This window comes from Gymnoscopelus microlampas (genome assembly GCF_963454915.1).
Source record: "Gymnoscopelus microlampas genome assembly, chromosome: 4".
In the NCBI taxonomy this organism is placed as follows: domain Eukaryota; kingdom Metazoa; phylum Chordata; class Actinopteri; order Myctophiformes; family Myctophidae; genus Gymnoscopelus; species Gymnoscopelus microlampas.
The window spans coordinates 39,227,687-39,246,500 of record NC_139941.1 but is presented as its reverse complement, the minus strand read 5'-3'; the positions used below and the strand labels follow the sequence as shown (position 1 = coordinate 39,246,500).

The 18,814-nt window shown below is 40.2% G+C and overlaps 1 protein-coding gene across 1 annotated transcript; it reads right to left on the bottom strand.

Moving 5' to 3' along the window:
- Positions 1-3,173: 3,173 nt before the first annotated feature.
- On the bottom strand, positions 3,174-6,401 carry unm_hu7912 (un-named hu7912; the record flags this gene model as incomplete). The annotated part of the gene is made up of 1 exon (XM_084054475.1): positions 3,174-6,401. The coding sequence occupies one exon, from the start codon at positions 6,399-6,401 to the stop codon at positions 3,174-3,176; it is 3,228 nt and encodes a 1,075-aa protein (XP_083910601.1).
- Positions 6,402-18,814: the final 12,413 nt, after the last annotated feature.

Genomic DNA, 18,814 nt, shown 5'->3' with positions numbered 1-18,814 from the left:
AACCAAATCCTTAACTTGGATTACCACCCAACCTCCCTTTCATTCCCGATTTTACTTTACCTCAGCCAACAGAGTTGTATGGGTATTCTCTGTTTGTTCGTCTGTCTGTTAGCAATACAAGTTTTGGTTTGAAAAAGTCAAAGGTGAAGATCACAATCGAGACATAAAACGATATGTTGGTGCAGGCAGGGTTTGCACCAATGCACCTTCACATGCATTTATTTAATTTTAGGATGTGTTAGATTCTCTTTATGTTTTACTCCATATAGTATGCAATTTGGACGTGTTTTGACTTTGAAATGTAAGATAAGATGCAGTAAACCCCCATTTGTGTAGCAGCAACAGTAACAAAGTTAGGCACATGTAAAAGTCACAAATCTTTCATAGTAAAAGCGCATATGTATGCATGTACCGTGGGTATTTATATGTAATGGTTATATACGTACTGGGTATTGATTGATTGATTGAATATTTTATTAGGCAACAAATGTAAAACAACACATTTACATTTAAAATACTTTGTCTAACAGGTCCGTTCATAAAAGTCCTTGCGGACTTGTTTCCAATGAGGGCTTTGGTATTCAATTCATAGACATATATAGTGGCATAACAGTGAAAAGCGATCAATATGTACATGTCTGTAGTAGACTAGTCACTGCAATTGACTTTTTCTTTTTAAAACTTTTTCTTTTAATCATTTGGATAGTAGATGAAAAACAAAAAGGTATTTTGGAAAACAATGTGCAAGCAATGTCTCAATTTTCTCACTAGCTGCTGCTCAATCTACACAACTAATATAAGTCAATCCTCAGTATTCAGTCTTATCAGGTAAAAGTCTTATTATTATACCACTATGTCTGTATATCCTGGCATGATCACTCAATTATCTTGATGTAAATAATCCAATATTGTTAGATTTGTATTCGGATGCCAAAACAACGTCAATCTTTATATAGCACTATTGGCAAAGGATTTCGAGTAAAGTATTGCTTACATTTTTTTTCTGTCCAAGTAAAGATTGTTCTATGAATACTGTTCGTTCTGTGGTCCACTATGGTCAGGAAAATATCTCTGCAGTCTTAAATAGATTGTGTTCATATACAGTATTTATTAACTGGCAGCTTGCTGGCACTGTAGTTAAAAAGTCAAATTTCTACCACTGGGGGGCAATGTCTCCTTCCTCTAAATTAATTGAGCAGTATTCATGTTTTAGAAGCACAACTAGCCTAATGTAACTTTAACAGATGAAGGAATTTTGATTCTCTGAAAATCAGTATTCTATCAGTAGCTAGTAAATAGTTTTTTATTGATCAGTACAATTGTTTTTTATTTTAACAAAATGCTCAAACATTCTGCTGACAATCCCTCAAAAAAGAAATACCAACTGTTTGGTCTGCTTTTAAATTCCATGTATTTTATTTGGGTTATAAACATCACAAAATAGAAAGTTGAGGAAGGTCTTGCACAAAGATAAATAATGACGTAAAAGAGCAACCTTAGATTAATCAGGCTTTATAATGGAAATAAGCATAGCCTATATATCAGTCTTGTTTAAGTGCTGTACTACAGAAACATTAGGAACATTCATTTTCTGTGATTTACATTTTAGTGCAAACAAAGTGTTTCTGGCTCATGGCCCAAAGGAATGATTTAACATCATTAATAAAATAGTTTATAGTAGATGGTAAGGTTGCTCTTTTTATCTTTTTATTGCATATTGTTTCTGAACATACATTATTAGTTACAATGATGTCTTAAAGTCATATCGTTCAACTGAAATAACAGATCTAATATTCAATATATATTTATAATATACATGTTACATTTCCAAGCATCAAATGGTATTCTATCTTTACCATAATTAACTTCATTATAAGCAATATCCATATTAAAATACCTGAATATAAATAACATGCTTTAAGCAAAATAATTGTTAATTTACAATGGTAGGTAAAAGAACCCAAGTTCAAGAGCGGTCAAGCCTTAGGAAATAGCTAATTCTATAGATTGCTTTGTGCCAAATGCATTTTTTTTTTCTATTATTTTTTTGACTGAAGGCCACTTTCAAACAAAGCAAGGACACAAGATTGACATCGAATCTGATAAAGTGATGATGCAGGTTGCAAATAAAAATCTGAATCATGAGGAAAGGTTAATGGGAAGCTTGATTGTTTTTCTCTATTTCTATCAAACAAGAACTAATATATCAATAAGAAAAATAATCACCCACATAACTATACTTCAGAAATAATACTAAGGTACTACTAAACAGTAGTGATATTACAGCCACTGTAACAAGGTACAATATAAGTACTTGATATAATATTTGGTGGAGAAAACAGAAATTGAATGTAACAATAATTAGACATGGCGGTTAATGCTTCATTTATTGTCTGTCGTACGACTGTGTCACGCGGCAAAAATAGCCAATCTAGCTGATCTTTCAGCGCGTGTCACCGTCGTACGCCAAAATATAAATCAGGCTTCACTCATTTATAGAGACAGCGTGTGTACTTTATAAATAGTATGTGCTTCAAACATTATTTGCAGGAACTGCACATATCATACATTTTCATATCGGGAATAACACCTGGATAACTGAGTTTGTCTTCTACATGCAGGCAAATAACTGTTCTGAGTTCAAGAGGATCAAAACAACAAGGCAAAAACAACGATGGGTAATGTTCAAGTCACGCGCGTGTGTGTGTGTGTGTGTGTGTGTGTGTGTGTGTGTGTGTGTGTGTGTGTGTGTGTGTGTGTGTGTGTGTGTGTGTGTGTGCGTCTGTCTGTGTGGTGTGCATTTGTGAGCTTGTACAGTGTATGTGTGGGACAGAAAAAGAGCTAGAGGTTTGCCTGAAAAAATTGCCATCAAATTTATTGTTCGGAATTTCCACTTCCTTAAAGGTATAACGAGTAGGATTTGTCGTTTGTGGTTCAAAGTTGGCCCCTCCTCCCTCCATGGTTGATGCTGAGAAATAATAAAATACAGGCAGCGGGAACCGGGAAAGGTCTCTGAAGATATAGACAGCGCCAAATGCTGTGGGTCATAAGTGGTGATTGACACTAGGAAAATCCTGTTAGTTATACCTTTAATTTGCCACAGTACTCTAAAATATATACAGTATGTACATATAGTGTAACTGACATCATTATTGTTGCAGTGCAGCACTAGGCTATATAATATCATCCAGGAGATGAGGGGTGCCCACCCAGTCCAGAGTTCTAGGCTCCGACGCGGCCATTATCATACACATGAATTGCTTTCCTGTTCTCTTATCTATTGGGTATATGGTGGTAGGAGTGAACCTTTTGTTGCTCTCCACAAACTCACACAGCTGATTATAGACTTTGGGATACTCGTGACGAAGGAAGACTCCCCTGGTCCTGAGCTCACGCTGGACATTGATAAAGCACACCTCTCTGGCCTTTCTGCCCTCCTCCCCCTCCTTATCAATATTAGGTGTGCCGGGAGGCGGAGTGAGGATGAGCGTTTCCATGTCATCGTCCTTCCTGAATAGCTTTTTGTCTGGGCTGGAGGAGGCCAGGGACACCTTTGCATATTTCCGGACTGTCGGCGCTGGGACTCGTGGCGATGGTCTGTTAGGCACTAGTTCACCAACCGCTATGGATACATTCAAAAGGAAACATTCACTGGGGTCGTACTCACTGCCTGCCTGTTGTAGTTCCTTGCAGTAGTCACCTAGGTTGTCCTTGAAGCCATCCAGCTCTCTGAGAGACAAATACGTGGGAGACATGAGAAGGCTCTCGAGCCCAACCTGCAGGAAGTTGTCCGCTGTGCCGGGATTAGCGAAGCCCAGGAAAAGAACGCCTCTCCCTCTGGAGAGGTAGCCAGCTTTAGCGATGCGAGAGAAGGCTTTGTGGATCTCCGAGCTCTCTCTGCAGAACTTCAAGGTGTGTCTACATACGCTGCTGATGCGGCCGTACAGACAGTCCTCCTTGTGGATCTCCCAGGCGTCCCTGCGGCAGTTTCTGGAGCAGTAGAAGGTGTAACAGCTGTGACAAGACTTGAAGTACAGGCAGGCGTTGAACAGAGTCTCTACACGCTTGCACTTTCTGTTCGCACAGACCATAGTGTCATCTTCATCCGTGCTGTGGTACGGAGAGCATTCTTCGGCACTCCTCTGTAAACCATCACAGCCGCTATCGGGGTCTTTGACTGTGTCAGGGCTGGATTTAGTGGATGGAAGCGGTGTGTTCAGTGGACCTAGATCCTCCAACTGGGGCATTGCTCTTTCTTTTTCAACATCTTCACTAATCAATTGTTTTAGTTGATCCAACAGGCCTTCACTTGATTTCCTGCCCATTGGAGGCTTGTAATCAACGACCAGGTCAGCTAACAGTTCGTCCAGTTGTTCTAGACTCTGTTGCAGGGAGAAGTTATTGTGTATCCTGTCTTTGGTCATTTCTGCTGTGTCAGGTGACTGCCCTTGGGGCAATACTCTGGGAGATGGTGACTTTTCCCTGTCAATGGCATCCCAGTTGACTGAGTGCACCTCACTCTGTTTGTTGTTGCCTGCACGTATGTCATTGTCTGTTATGGTGATCTCAGGGGTTACGTACCACAGGCCACTCTTAGTGTTCCTCCATGGATTGCTTGAACCCCTCTCTAATGAGCTCTCGGAGAGGGACAGTGCAGCATATCGCCTTGGTGAACTGGAGAGGTTAAGTATCACCGGTTGTGGTGTAACTTCATTGGATGCTGCTTGCCTGCCCTGGTAAAACAGGTTCTCATAACTGCGTCCACGAGGAACTGCCTGCTGCTGTCTCTCATGACGTGGATAAAGAATATTGTCCCAAGACTTGGAATGGTTTCTTACCTCTGCTCCCAGTCTGTTTGTCTCTACATAATTGTTGGCAAACCAGGGAGGCATAATGGGGTCTTGCCGTACTCTTGGCGGTGTATGTTGAGAGGACTGATTGGAATAACCAGATATACTTGAGCGATACCAGTCATCTGTAAAAGGCTGGGATACCTGTGGGCGCCGACGACCCTCTGTGTGATACGCCCTTGATGGAACATATTGCTCCGCAGGAGAGACATACGGCTTGGGGTAAAACACCCTGGAGCTATTTAAGTTATATGAATATGCTGGGTGCTCTTCCCCATAATAGGGTCTTGACAATGGCATTTGAGAAAAGTACGATCCTGCCTCACTTGTGGAGTACGGTCTGGTGTAGACCGGCTGCATGGGCTCATGGGGAGGTGGTTGGTCTGTGTAATATGACCTGACGGGAAGAGTGTGAGCCCAGCGAGTCCTCGGATCGTACTGGCTTGTCATTGTGCTCCCGTGGCTGGCCAGACTGGACTGATCATCCTGAAAGACTGTTCGAGAATATGGATGGATAGGATATCTTGCGGGGTCTTGTTCAGTGTAGAAAAACTTTGTGGGTATGTTGGGATTTGAGAAAGCCCTCTGCTCCCTGCTCAGATATGGCACTGTGGGAGAGGGCATTCTGTTTATGTCCAGAGGCTGATAGGACGTGGGAGAGATGCTGGTGGTGTAGTGATACCCTGGCCTAAAATCTGTACTGTAACACTCACTTGGCGTGGGTGTCGGAGAGGAGACGACCTGCCGTGGCACATAAAGCCCTCTGCTGCTACTGGAGTGTGAGTGTCTCTGCCATGGCTGCTCAGTCCGTACACTAGGGGCCTGTCTGGACGTGTGCTGCAACACGGCAGCATCTGGCTTGATGTCCACACGGCACCTGACATGAGGACTTGTGGCTGGTTTCTCTGGTGGTTTGTCCTCAAAACAGTCTGAGACGTATAGGGGAGAATGTGGCTGCAGTTTGATGGGATGAACATCGTTTAAAAAGGCCCTGCTTGAGGTGTAGGGCTCCCGATGTGTTTCAGATGTCCTCAGAGGTTCTGACACGGCCTGAGGTGTGTAACAGCCCTTCCTGGCGCTTGTAGGAGCCACAGAGAGCGGTACAGGGGTACTGAGAGTTGACTTGACTCCTCTGGGAGCACTCTTGGATCTTGTTCTCTTTTTAGAATCAGACCATGTTAGATGGCTGGTCTTGTCTTGGCTGGTGGTGTGCTGCTGAAGTGGTTTAGAGCTAAACAAATCAGGGGAAGAGAAACGAAGGTACCCCGGCTGATTGAGTCCATTCCACACGACATCTTTTTCCAGTGTCTGATGCTCGGTCCTCTTGTACGGGTACTCCATGGGGGAAGAGAAAGCCTGCGGGTCGTCCAGTGACTCGATGAAGTCAAAGCTACGACAGTGTCTTTTGTTGATGATTTCTGGTTTGTCAATCATTTGCAAGTCACACCGTGGGGAGGACTGACCAGAAACAGAGTGCCCAGTGATGGGATTCAGAGTATTGTCCCGATATAATGTAGATACCAGTATATCAGGTGGATGTGTGCGTGTCATCTTAAAGGAACTCCTCTGGTCCCCATTCAGTGTGATTCACCATCAACACGACCTGTGAAAAGAAACAGATTTAGAATACACACGTAAAATATCGTTTGGCATTAGGTGGTTGGGGAAAATGACTAAGTAACTTCATACTGACACAACTTCACATTCTTAATATGCTATTTTGGTAACCCTCTATACAGATTAATCAGTTGTAACATTGTAACCAAGTAAATGCATCTTGACAGTCATTTGGGCCACAGATGAAATGTGATTTTTCATGTTCTGTTACTAAATAATTATAATTGGGTGTTAAGTGAACCTTGTAAAATTGTCTGTGGACTAATGACATGCTTGTCATAGCGTTACAGCAATACAAAACATTACAATGCAAATTACTTTGGCATTCAGAGGTTCCAATTGACATTTTGTATACAAAAATTATGCAAATAGTTATGTGTGTGTGTGTGTGTGTGTGTGTGTGTGTGTGTGTGTGTGTGTGTGTGTGTGTGTGTGTGTGTGTGTGTGTGTGTGTGTGTGCGTGTGCGTGTGCGTGTGCGTGTGTGTGTGTGTATGTGTGTGTGTGTAGGGAGTACGGAGCTGAAATATAGCAACTACAAAAAAGTTATATTGTTTTTCTTTTTCAGTTCACGTTTTGCTACACACCAGAAACATGTTGGGGACTTTCTACACTGCTTTCATGGATTTCTAATGTGTTCCTGACAAAGATGAGCATACGCACTCGCACACATGCACGCACGCACGCACGCACACGACACACACACATGTGCGCGCATGCACGCACAAACACACACACACACACACACACGCACACGCACACGCACACACACACACACACACACACACACACACACACACACACACACACACACACACACACACACACAGAGGGTTCCTTGTTGGCTCTCACCCATGAGCTAACCCTGAGTTACCATCTGTTCCTCATGATGAGAGATAACTGACCAACCATGTCCCCATCATGTCTCCTCACACCTAAATATCACTCCTGTTCAGAAACACACAGTCACAGCCTAAAAACATACATACATAACCCTGCAGTACAATTCACTTACTCACTTTAGTACAACTAACTACTACTGACTTCTAACAGCAATAACATGATTATTTTTTCATGTTATTGCTGTTGAGTAACATTGTATATGTAAATTGGCATGATAATGATATAGCCACATATTTTGAAGGTTCCTGCATATTTTGGTTAATTAAATTCCCCTTTCGCCCATTATATTTTTGACATGCAACTTTTGCATGACACAGGCTACTTGAGAATGTATAATATTGCCATTTTGTTCAAAAACAAATGTTTTATCTGAATTGAATTGAATATTGTGGACTTGTAATTATAGCTTGCAGGAATAGTGGAATACGGTTAAATGTTGCACAATATTTTTACAATACTTATTACCGTATTATGTTTTCACATTTAAAAAGAATAGCTGCAGTCCCCACAGGGTCTCTATCACCAGCTTGGGTCACCAAGCCTCACTTCAGTGTTGCTGCAGCAGTTGCATTGCAGATAATGTCAAGTGAAGGGACAATAAGTATATATCCACTTTCACACAGAATAACAAGAATATATCATGGGTACTGGTTCCAAAATGGTCCACCATTCTAATGAGAAGAAGGTTGCAGAAATCTCAATCTCAATCTTCTGATTTTCACAGGAAGGGAATGTTGGCCAGAGGGCAAAGTCAACCCGCATTTTTATTTGTTTCATTTTTTTTTTATGTGTGAGCAGTGCTTGATGAATAGATTATTATTCGGAAGGACTGCCCAGTTTCAATACAACTATAAAAGTGGAGAATGTCTAGCTTGCAGGTCCTAATAAATACGACTAGGCTATAATCCAAATACTACATTCTCTGGTTGGTAGGCTACTTACAATTAGAAGGATAGATCCAACTAACTAAATAAATATGTCAGACTATTTGCAAGGCTGTAAAGTTTATTTTTATTTTATTTTTTCGTGGACAAGGGCAACAGAAGATTCATTCCCTTACTATTCAATAGTGGGGCCACTTTGAACTAATCATTGAACTAGTTGGGGTGAGAGTGAGACCACATGCCACATAACTCTTGTCGCCTAGCTACAGCTCACAGCAGTGAAACCATGAAAACAGTCTCTCAGTAGAAAACTAAGGGCAAAATCCTCATCTAAAAATGAGTCTAGGTCCTAGGACATGGGTCAACATGTAGACCAATCTAAAGTAATTTTATAAGCTCAAGCTGGGATATTGATATGGTCTTTAATATTAAAAAAAAAAATGTCATGTGGTGATTTTAGGCTATGTCACTAATAAATAACTTCCGCTGTCAGATAACAAATTAGGCCTGTATGTGCATGCTTATATTCAAAACGAAAAAAATATATATTCACAACAATTATGAACGAAACTGCTTCAACGACAAAACCCCGCTTCATAGCAATCAATGGCGAATTAAAACGTTGAAACGGTACCAAATGTTGTCATACACTTCAGTGGCCCTTTTATGTTGTTGCTGCGGCACCACGGCCCCTGCATCCTTTATGCCTGACCCAATGTCTTTGAGCCTCGATGACGACACCATCATAGTAATAAAGAAAACGCAGGTGCATATTAACTAAAATCTCGCCATGATCGAGGCAAATGGCTTATAACTTTTGATATAAGAGATTTCACACCGTTAAAAAAAACATAAATAAACGGCCTTTCTTACCGTCACGTCAATGACTTGGTCGCAGGCATTGATCATGACCTATCAATGCAGCTCTGCGTCCAGTGAGATGCTCACTGCAACCTGCTATCATCATCAGCCGTTCCACTGGAGCCATCAAGACGTATTCGTTCATGCCTGCAGGGTTACATGTTGTCCGGATGATCACTCTGTCTGACAGCAGCACTCATCTGTGCCTCTTGTCTTTTATGGCTCTGTGATGGAGAGCACACAGAGGAGGTGTGTCTGCGCTGGCGAGAGAGGCGTAATAATACATGACAGTGTTGCCATGTGTTGCGAGAGAAATAAGCAGCCATGTCTAGGAAAACAAGCCCAAGAGAAGCGACTACTAGGCCACATGAGCATAGGACAGTGGTTCTCAAACTTTTTCATGTCAAGGACCCCCAAATGGACACGTATTAGCCCGGGGACCCCCATTAGAAAAGATATGCCAGGGACCCCCATAAGAGAAGATTTTTTTTTACAGCTAGCAGTGATTCTCAACCATTTTAACTTCAAGGACCCCCAGTTTGACATGTATTAGGCTACGGACCCCCATTTAATGACATTTATATCTCTTGGACCCCAATTTATATTGTAACATCTATGTTGATTTAACTCTGACAGTGTACAAATGGACCCTAACGGGTCCCTAACGGGTCCCTAACGGGTCCATTTGGTTCCTACTATCCATCATTTAGCTGGGGACCCCCTGGAACTCCCTCAAGGACCCCTGGGGGTCCCCGAACCCCACTTTGAGAACCAATGGCATAGGATATTTGAAAATATGTACAGTAATATGTACAGTAACACGTCGCCTTGTGCCGCGTTACTCTACATATTACTGTATTACCTTTTATTTTTGATTACTAATCATTTATATGATGTTTGGAATTGTATATTTGTCTGTCATTAAATGTTTCGATGAATTGAATACACAGGACCCCAATGGAAACAAGCCATAGTGCTTTCTTTCTTGGGTATAATCCTCCTAGCAGACCTTGTATAGAACTGTACTTTCTCTGCTAAAGTATTCAATCAATCAATCAATCAATCAATCAATCAATCAATCAATCAATCAATCAATCAATCAACTTAACAGAAAAACAAGGCCAAAGTCGCTTATAATAAGCGGACATGGCAACGCCGATACATGCTCGTCTCTGGGGGGCGTGGTTGTGCGTGGTGAGGAGGGCCGGGGAATATTCAGGCTGAGAGCAGCACTGCAGTCTCCAATCAACGCCCAACTTTGATTTATGCCCCTGCCTGCCTTTCATTAATCCATCCTAATGGACAATTGGACACGCCTGCTTATCAGTGGCGAATGGCAATCTATTATTAGTAATCCTGTATTTTGTGATGCTTGGGTGCACATTATAGCCTCAGTGTCAGTAGCCTATAGCCAGTCATTTGGGTGCATAACAGCATTAGCAATAGCAGCAGCCTACACCTAAGGCTATATATTTTCTAATTGATAGGTCAGTCTACCTTTAGTGCATCCATTTGTTGGAAAATCTAAACAACTGTCTAAATTTGGAACAGTGTAACAAACTTCCAAACTCCACTCACTTGGTTTGCCACCTGTGATGTAACTTCCTCCTATCGTATCCTGTTGGACTTGGTCCCTATGGTAACACTTTCTATGTCTATAATGCATTATTCTAACTAAGCATACTTATGTAATGCATTATAATCTGCTTGTAGTGTCCAGTGCCACTGATTGTATTTGGAGAGCATGTACCAGGATGTAAGACACAGTGTGATGAAGACAATTGTATGTGATTAAATGCACACAGCTGCTGGATGATTATGAAAGGGGACACAAGTAAAGACAGTAAAAGGCAGTCCTGTCTCCGTGTGTTTGTATGTTAAGATTGTGGATATCAAACACTACATTGCTTCTAACACAGAATATGTATAGTTAAAAGTATGGAGCACCCATAAAAACTCATAATGCTTTATAACATTAGTCATAGTTTTATAATGACTTAACAAGGTAAAATATAAATACACTATAATCAGCCTACAACACTATAATTAAAGTTATAAGCTCTCTGTTTAAAAAATAATAATAATAGCACATTGTAAAGCATCTTAGTTAAGCTATCATAATACTTCATAATTACTGGACACTCACAGACATTTTCTGGTTGTAATACATTATAATATTTTAATGCATTAAAATCACAGTTATGATATATTATATTGTGATTGTAAGTCACTATAAGTTGTCATTGGCTGCTTAAAAGCAGGGCAACACAGAACTTTAAATGCTGGATATTCAAATAATGTGGAAAAAAATGTTACGTGTATGTTAATTTGGCATTCTCATAAACAAATTCAACAAATATGTTTTATGAATGTTGTAACAGGAAAATCATTCCCGTACCCATTGTACCCGTTTTCAGAGTATACCCAGTGTGGTAGGCTACCCACTACCATACGACCGTTCGACTAAACATGGAGATATGGTGATCCCTGATGTTGTCTCCATCTCTCCATCATCTTTCTCATGGCTATGGGAACCTTCAGCATCCTGAAGGTATTAAGGTAACACAATTTTATTCCTGAACATAAGTGCCATGCTGTCATGAAGCCTAGTAAGCACCACACCTCCAAATCTCATTAAGATATAGTATCTTTATTGTGAAAATTGATGAGGGGGATAGCGGCCCCAACATGTGACTTCCGCAGGAAAACTGCTTACCTAAGCAAGTGTAGCATGGATAGACATCACCAAACATACAGGACTGATCAGAGCGATACTTAGCTATGATGGAGTTCCATTTATTACTCGAGCATACACCATACCAGATGATGTCCCAACATAGCTACACGAGGCACAGGGTTTTCTTTTTCTGCCTGCCTATAAAAGATTGCACATATTCATTATGTAACACTACAGTTAACCAAGTCTCCATCTGCAACACGCTCCGTGTAGCAGAATGATTCAGAATGACAGTGCGGTGGATCTCACATTGCGAGGTGCGAGCATCCAGCATCCCTGGGAGTGGGATCTATCAGAGCATGACTCACCCTCTTCAAAAACAGAGCTTTGGCATCAGTTAGTGTCAGCTGTTGGTTAGCGAGCATTAGTATCTGTCAGCTGGCTTTGAGCTGGTGTCTCAGACATCTTGCAAGCCCCGTGGAGAGGAAATCAATGGCTCTCTGTTGATTAGAGGCCCCCTGTGCAAGGGATCAATCAGGTTTACACCATCACATAGTAGTAACAAAATGAAACAAAAACACAGCTTTGCTCTGCCTCAAATGATCACATGGGCTTGCATGGATTCAGGGATCTACAACCATTATGGAAAATGTTAATGTTCATCCTGGTGAATAGACTACTCTCAGCCCTCCTCCAGCAGTTTTGGGGTTGAATGACTCAACAAACCTGATATAGTGCTTTCTATAGTCTCCACTGAGAAATTATATAATAGATGTAAGGGGAACAGGGGGTAGGCCTACAGTTAGGTCCATTGGTTATTAATTCCAGTCCAAAATAGCCAGTGCAGCCAGTAAACCATCATAAAGCAAGTTTCACTTTTGTTTATATAAGGTGGGTCACAGGAAACGAGAGGTCACAGGAAACAAGAAAAATACATTAGAGTGTCATGCTAGACCAACACGTTTTCATCATGTTGTGTGTAATCCCAGGAGTGATTAATATTTCAAATCGCCTGATTCAGATCTCTCAGAAAGACTTGCATTTGAATGAGGTAGTATGTCAAGACATTACTTCTAAAAATCCAGTATGAAATATGGAGATGCTCAGATTCAGACAGGATGGAGGCTTAACCATGTGGAAGGAAGTAGAGTGTGGTGCTAAATGTAAGAGCTCCTAATAGCTGGAAGGGAATTCGGCAAAAATCATCATGATTGTGCACTTGGTGACAAGTTTGGGATTTTTGGCATGGTGTTAGTTATGGGCATAAGGTTTTCAAAAACCATCGCAAACGAGTTGGCATTTTCAAGATGGCACATATTCCCTCCCAGCTAGGTATTTTAAGCTCCCGGCAATTATTTGGGGTTTCAACCATACTGACCTATCTAATATTGAAACATGAAAACAGAGATGAGTTATGTTTATGTATGATATATGTCCGAAGCTGTGAATAGTTGATGATATGTATTGACACTGATATGGTCCTTTAACGTGGCATTGGAACACTACATCGCGTAAAAGCAATAACTAATTGCTTTGGGGGGGAGGTTGAGCTTATGCTTGCTTATTCATTCTTTGTCAGCTTGTTTGTTCAGTATCTTGACAGCCAAAGAAACAACTGCCTTTTCAACCATAATAACGCAACATGCCCACTCAGGATCAGGAAATTATTATTTTTGTGACTGTGTAGAAAAGAACATTCCAATCGCCCCCAAGTAACAATCATAAACAAATTCATGTGCAAGCCAAACCAGTTGGGAGCGGTATCCATGGTTACCCACACTGAGTAGGAGAAAAGAGACTGAATTGATTTCAAAGGGAATGAAGTAAAGTGCTGATGGGAGCCCTCCATGGAGACCATAAAATCTACGTCATGAGGATAAGATGAGCGGAGGTGAAAATTGCTTTCAAGTGCATATCAATCTGCAGTTGCACCCTGTCAGGATTGCAGCTTCCCACCTACTTCGATTCCCCCTTAATTTCATGTTGTGCTTGGTGTGAGGAAACATCCGGTCATTATAATCCGTTTGTTTTCTGTCATGGCCCAGATTTTCTCTGGTTTCCAAGACTGAAAAATGCAAGTAAACATAAGGTATACCATAAGATCTCCCTCTGGCAGCGTTACAATGAGAGGAAAACAATTAGGAAGCAGATTCTCAAGGCTTCCTTTGAGTGCATGTAGGTCAATGTAAGAATAGTGGAGATATTATTAACAGCTGCATTCAGCAAATGCAAACTCTTCCCTCTTTTGTGTCTTGTCACAGTAAGATATCCCATGGTGAGGCTTAATTACATTTCTACTACTCTACACACTATAGTCTTTCATCCTTCATCGTCTGTCATGGGGAGTCATTGTGTAGAAGATGAAGGCCATGAGTGCAAAGATGTTTATCTGAGGGGTAAAGCCTAAATTAGGCTGAACACATTTGCAACTAAAGGAACATTTTCTTTAGTCACTGTTTTAGAAAATGGTGTTTGGAAGTTTGCACCTTAAAAATATTAAGAGTTATATTCCAAGATTAGATGTCAAAGATAAAATAAAACAACTCTTTCAGCCTGATTGATTGCACAAGGTTAAAAAACTTTTGATGAACTAGTTTTTATTGAGTGAATATTTTCAAGGAACATTTTGTTTCTAAATGGGTAGAGAAGTGTTTTAAAATCAAATCTTTCATAATTAATTTCTTCAACTATTGATTGGGTGTGGATTAGTCAATGGGAAGTCTTTCATGCTTTACTATGTAGATGTTCAGTTATTCAAGACTGGGCAGATAGCAAATCCTTTGTGCCATCAGTTAAGAAAAATCAATGAGGTCCCTCTATCTATGGGTCTCATGCACCATCCCTTTCACAACAGGACAATTCAGAGCTTTACTCTGAGCCATACTGTATACAAGGTCCGAGGCTATAATAGCTGATAACAATCATTGAATTGTTTCATTATTCAAAACCAATTATGCGATTGCAGAGTCACATAGGGAATTGTGTATTGGCATTTGTTCCCTCTGCCTCTTTCTCTGTATTCTCATGCACATGCACAAATACAAACACACATACAAACACAAACATTGTGTTTCCCTAAGACAGGGTTGCCAATGACTAAGAATTCTCACCAATACAGTTTCTGTTTAAATAGGTGAATTAACTGAAAACATCTTAACTCTTTGCCTCAAATTATATATTTGAAACCCTGTGAATAGTTGTGCCAATCAGGCACACTGACCGAAGCAAATTTCAATCATAATCAGTTTTAACACAATGATCTTTTTAAAGTTGGACTGCATCTTAACGCATGTAATTACACATTCTGCTTGGCTATCAGTGACAGCTATCCAGATGCACCTGTGCTTGCAGCTACTACCCAGGGCTGTTTAAATGGGTCATCTCTAGAAATATCTTTCATTACTGAACAAGGCGTTTGGGCCCCTCCCATTTTGCCTCTCCCTGTCTGAAACGGAGCAAAACTCTCGCTAGTTGCGTCCCCTGATGCTTTATTCATAACCTGCGAAATAATGAGAAGCTGAATCAGAATTGTGACACATCAGTGGCACCGCTGTATTAGTCACATACTGTATATGACAACTCATTTCAGATACAGGCTACGTCATCATCACTGCTCCTTCTTTTCAGCCAGTGGTTAAGAGCAAAAACTCCTTATATAAGCTCGCATCTCACCTTGTGCAGCACCTCACAAGGTGGTATCAAGATACCTGCATTATGCAGTGTTATCACTGTAGTCTAAAGATGTGATGATGTGAAGTTGATCCATGTTTAAAAATAATGCTGACATGCATGACATTTTGTTGCCAGGAAAACAGAGAGTAATTTGGTTCTGGAGTTCAACATGAGATCACTCAACTCCTCTGTTTAGAGAAAGGTGTTGACTCTATTGGAAATGGATGTTACTGCTGCTATTGTTTTGGAGAATAATACAGTCTTCTGATAATATGGACAAGAGATTTAAGCAGCCCAGACGGCTTTAAAATACTACTCTGACCTTTCATAATCAGTAAGTGGGTGGGCGCTATATAACATCCTGCCTACAAATTGAATTTTGCACTCCAGACATTGCAGACAGAAGTGTCTGCAATGAAAACTTTCAAGGGGAAAAGAAATTGATCCATTTGGTAATTAAAATCGAACTCTCACTGTCATTCATTCCTACCAGAATATCTCATCCAGCCTCCGTGCAACAAACAAATCAAAATATTTAGTTTTCTCTCATATCTTCATTGTAAAATCTCCACTTGATCAGTCCTGCATGCTGATCGAATCGACTGAATCCTTGATTGGCGCAACATGAGGCAATGAACCACTGACTTTCTTTTGAATTGAGATTCCATTATCCTCTCCCTTTGCTGCAGCTGGCTGCATACAGACTTGCAAACCCATTGGAACATAATACTGGAACACAATACATACTACATTTCAACTGCATTTTGTTTTCAGTACGCATGAATCAAACCATTATGCTCAGAAGAAAAGATTGACTACGCCATGATGAGTCTTATCAGGGATGCTATTTGTCATGCACTGTTAGCTCAGTTTTGATTAATAGGATTATTCAACCATTGGCGTTTGTGTGCAGCCACAGTTGGGGACAGGGACAGTGACTAAGTATTATGTAAGTCACTGCTCACAAACTATTTTCTCCATCTTTCTCCAAAAGCCTTGTGCTTACACTTTACTTTTATAACATCTGCAGAAGACATATTCCAATGATATTTGTATTACTGTATAGAGGCAATGACTTGGAATGGAAGCAGTCATATAAGGAACAATACACAGTATAGCATACTTTATAGTTAATCTCATTCTCTATTGAATGCTGGCCAGACTGCAAGTCCACACCACCTTGTGGTCACATTAGTGTTCCTAACACTGCAACACAGAGCATTCAGTGTGTTCTAAGTTCATGTAACATATTTCCTATTTTAAACATGAGAGATTTCAGACATCGCTTTCAAATGTATAAGTCTCTCATTCAAATGTGTAAGTCAAGGAACACCTATTAAGCCCTCAGGTGAACGAAAGACAGATAATTGATACATAGCTGAATATAGATCATTTTTGGGTGGCTTTGAAAACTCCCTCCTAAACTAAGATTGATGTGAGGAAATTGATGCTGTGCGCAAAGCATTATGATCACCCATCAATCTGTTGTATTTTCACTTTATATTTTCTGTATTTCTAGCTTGCTTACTTACTTAGTAAACTTGACCTGAGTTGGCTCTGTAATTGGTCTGCCATTTCTTTCCATCTAAACCAAATATTTTCACCAAAAATAGCCGATCTAAAAGAGTGTCGCATTGTGATGCATTGTGAGCTTGTACATTTGCTATTTTCTGCAAATGTTACCCTCAGAATGGTTTCAAGTTAAATTTACTCAGTAGGCTACTGTATTACATATTGCATGTGGCTTTAAGTTCCCTGTTCGTGGATTGAGTATGTTGTTAATAATGCATTGACATTAATTGTGATTGCCTATTGCTTTCTGACTTATAGTTACATGTACAACTTGAGCTTTTAAAAACCACACAGTACCAAACACGAACATGCCAACACGAGGGAACATTAATGGTTTAAGTGTTGATATTGTTCAAAACAAATTAAGAAATCATAAACATTGTTGATCATAGACTTTATTGGATATGTGCATGTTTTGATATAACATAGTAATTTTCACATTATAGAGCTACATTGCATATAACATCAAATAGATTTGAAATTTGTATTATTTTCTCTACATTTAATTCAGTTATCCACCATGATCTCCGTTATACAATAATCTTACTTTTTGATTAACAAAACGTTTTATACTTTCAGATACATTTATGTTTATTTTCACATCTGGCAGCCATTTACTGAAATGTCAAATAAAATAAAAATACAAATAAAAAGCAAAAAAACAGAATTGCTGCATTCATACATGTTTAAACAGATCCACTATAAAGAATGCTAACATTTGAAAACAGGAGTAATAATGCATGTCAAAACTGGGGGTAAATGGGAAAAATAACATTATATGAGTTGCCATCACTGCAAGTGCTTACCCATTTGTTCTCTTCTCAGAGATGGCATGGCAGATAATGCATGCCTAAACACTGCCAAGAGCTCTCTGAGCGACAGCATTTAACTATCCATATTTATTAGGATGACTCAAATACCCAGATATGACACTGTTATGAGGCTTGTCTGATCAATCCGTTTGGCAGTAGGCTATGCAGGGATGATGATATGTAACAGTGATGCAGTAAAAAATAAAAGCCTGGAGATCGAGGCTAGTGATGCAGTGACACTGACTCACAGTCAAGATTTCAAACAAATAAACTAAAAGAAAACACAAATCAATGCTAGATCCACAAGACTTCAGAAAATCTTGATTTGTAGAAAATTGACAGATATTCCCAAAAATAAAATGTAAATGAATGAATAAGCCGTCAAAAAGCACACATAACCCTTAAAGACACACTACATTACATCGACAAGCATAGCCAGCAAGGTGGAATAAAGGTTACAATCACTCTTGAGTCTGTACAACACTTGTATTTGGTTTCACCAGTTTACAGAACAACATTCACACATTTATGCACCGTTTATCACAAGGGGGTCACTGTGAATACACAAACAGACTGATACACAAAAGGCAGCATAGAGAATTTGCAGGGATATTGGGGCCTGGGTCTTCACTACAGAGCGTGATATTGCCATACTATATCCACATTGGGACTGAAAGCACTCTCTTTCTGGAAGACTTTTTTCAGTGCTTAGAAACTTGGCATTGGAGTTTTTACGGTTTTCCGTGCTTTGAAGGGGTGAAGTTTAAAATCCAGATATAAATCTACCGCAGTGGTGTATACCACTGTTTCCCTATTAGTACATTTGTTTTCTGAAACATGTAACATTCCTTGGCTGAGCAGTCTTTGGAGTATAGGTCCCCTGCTCTCAGGCTGTTGAGTGACATAGACTTTCCTTCATGTTTGGTGCAGCACGACACTCACAGGCGGGTAGGTTATTTTTGCAGATC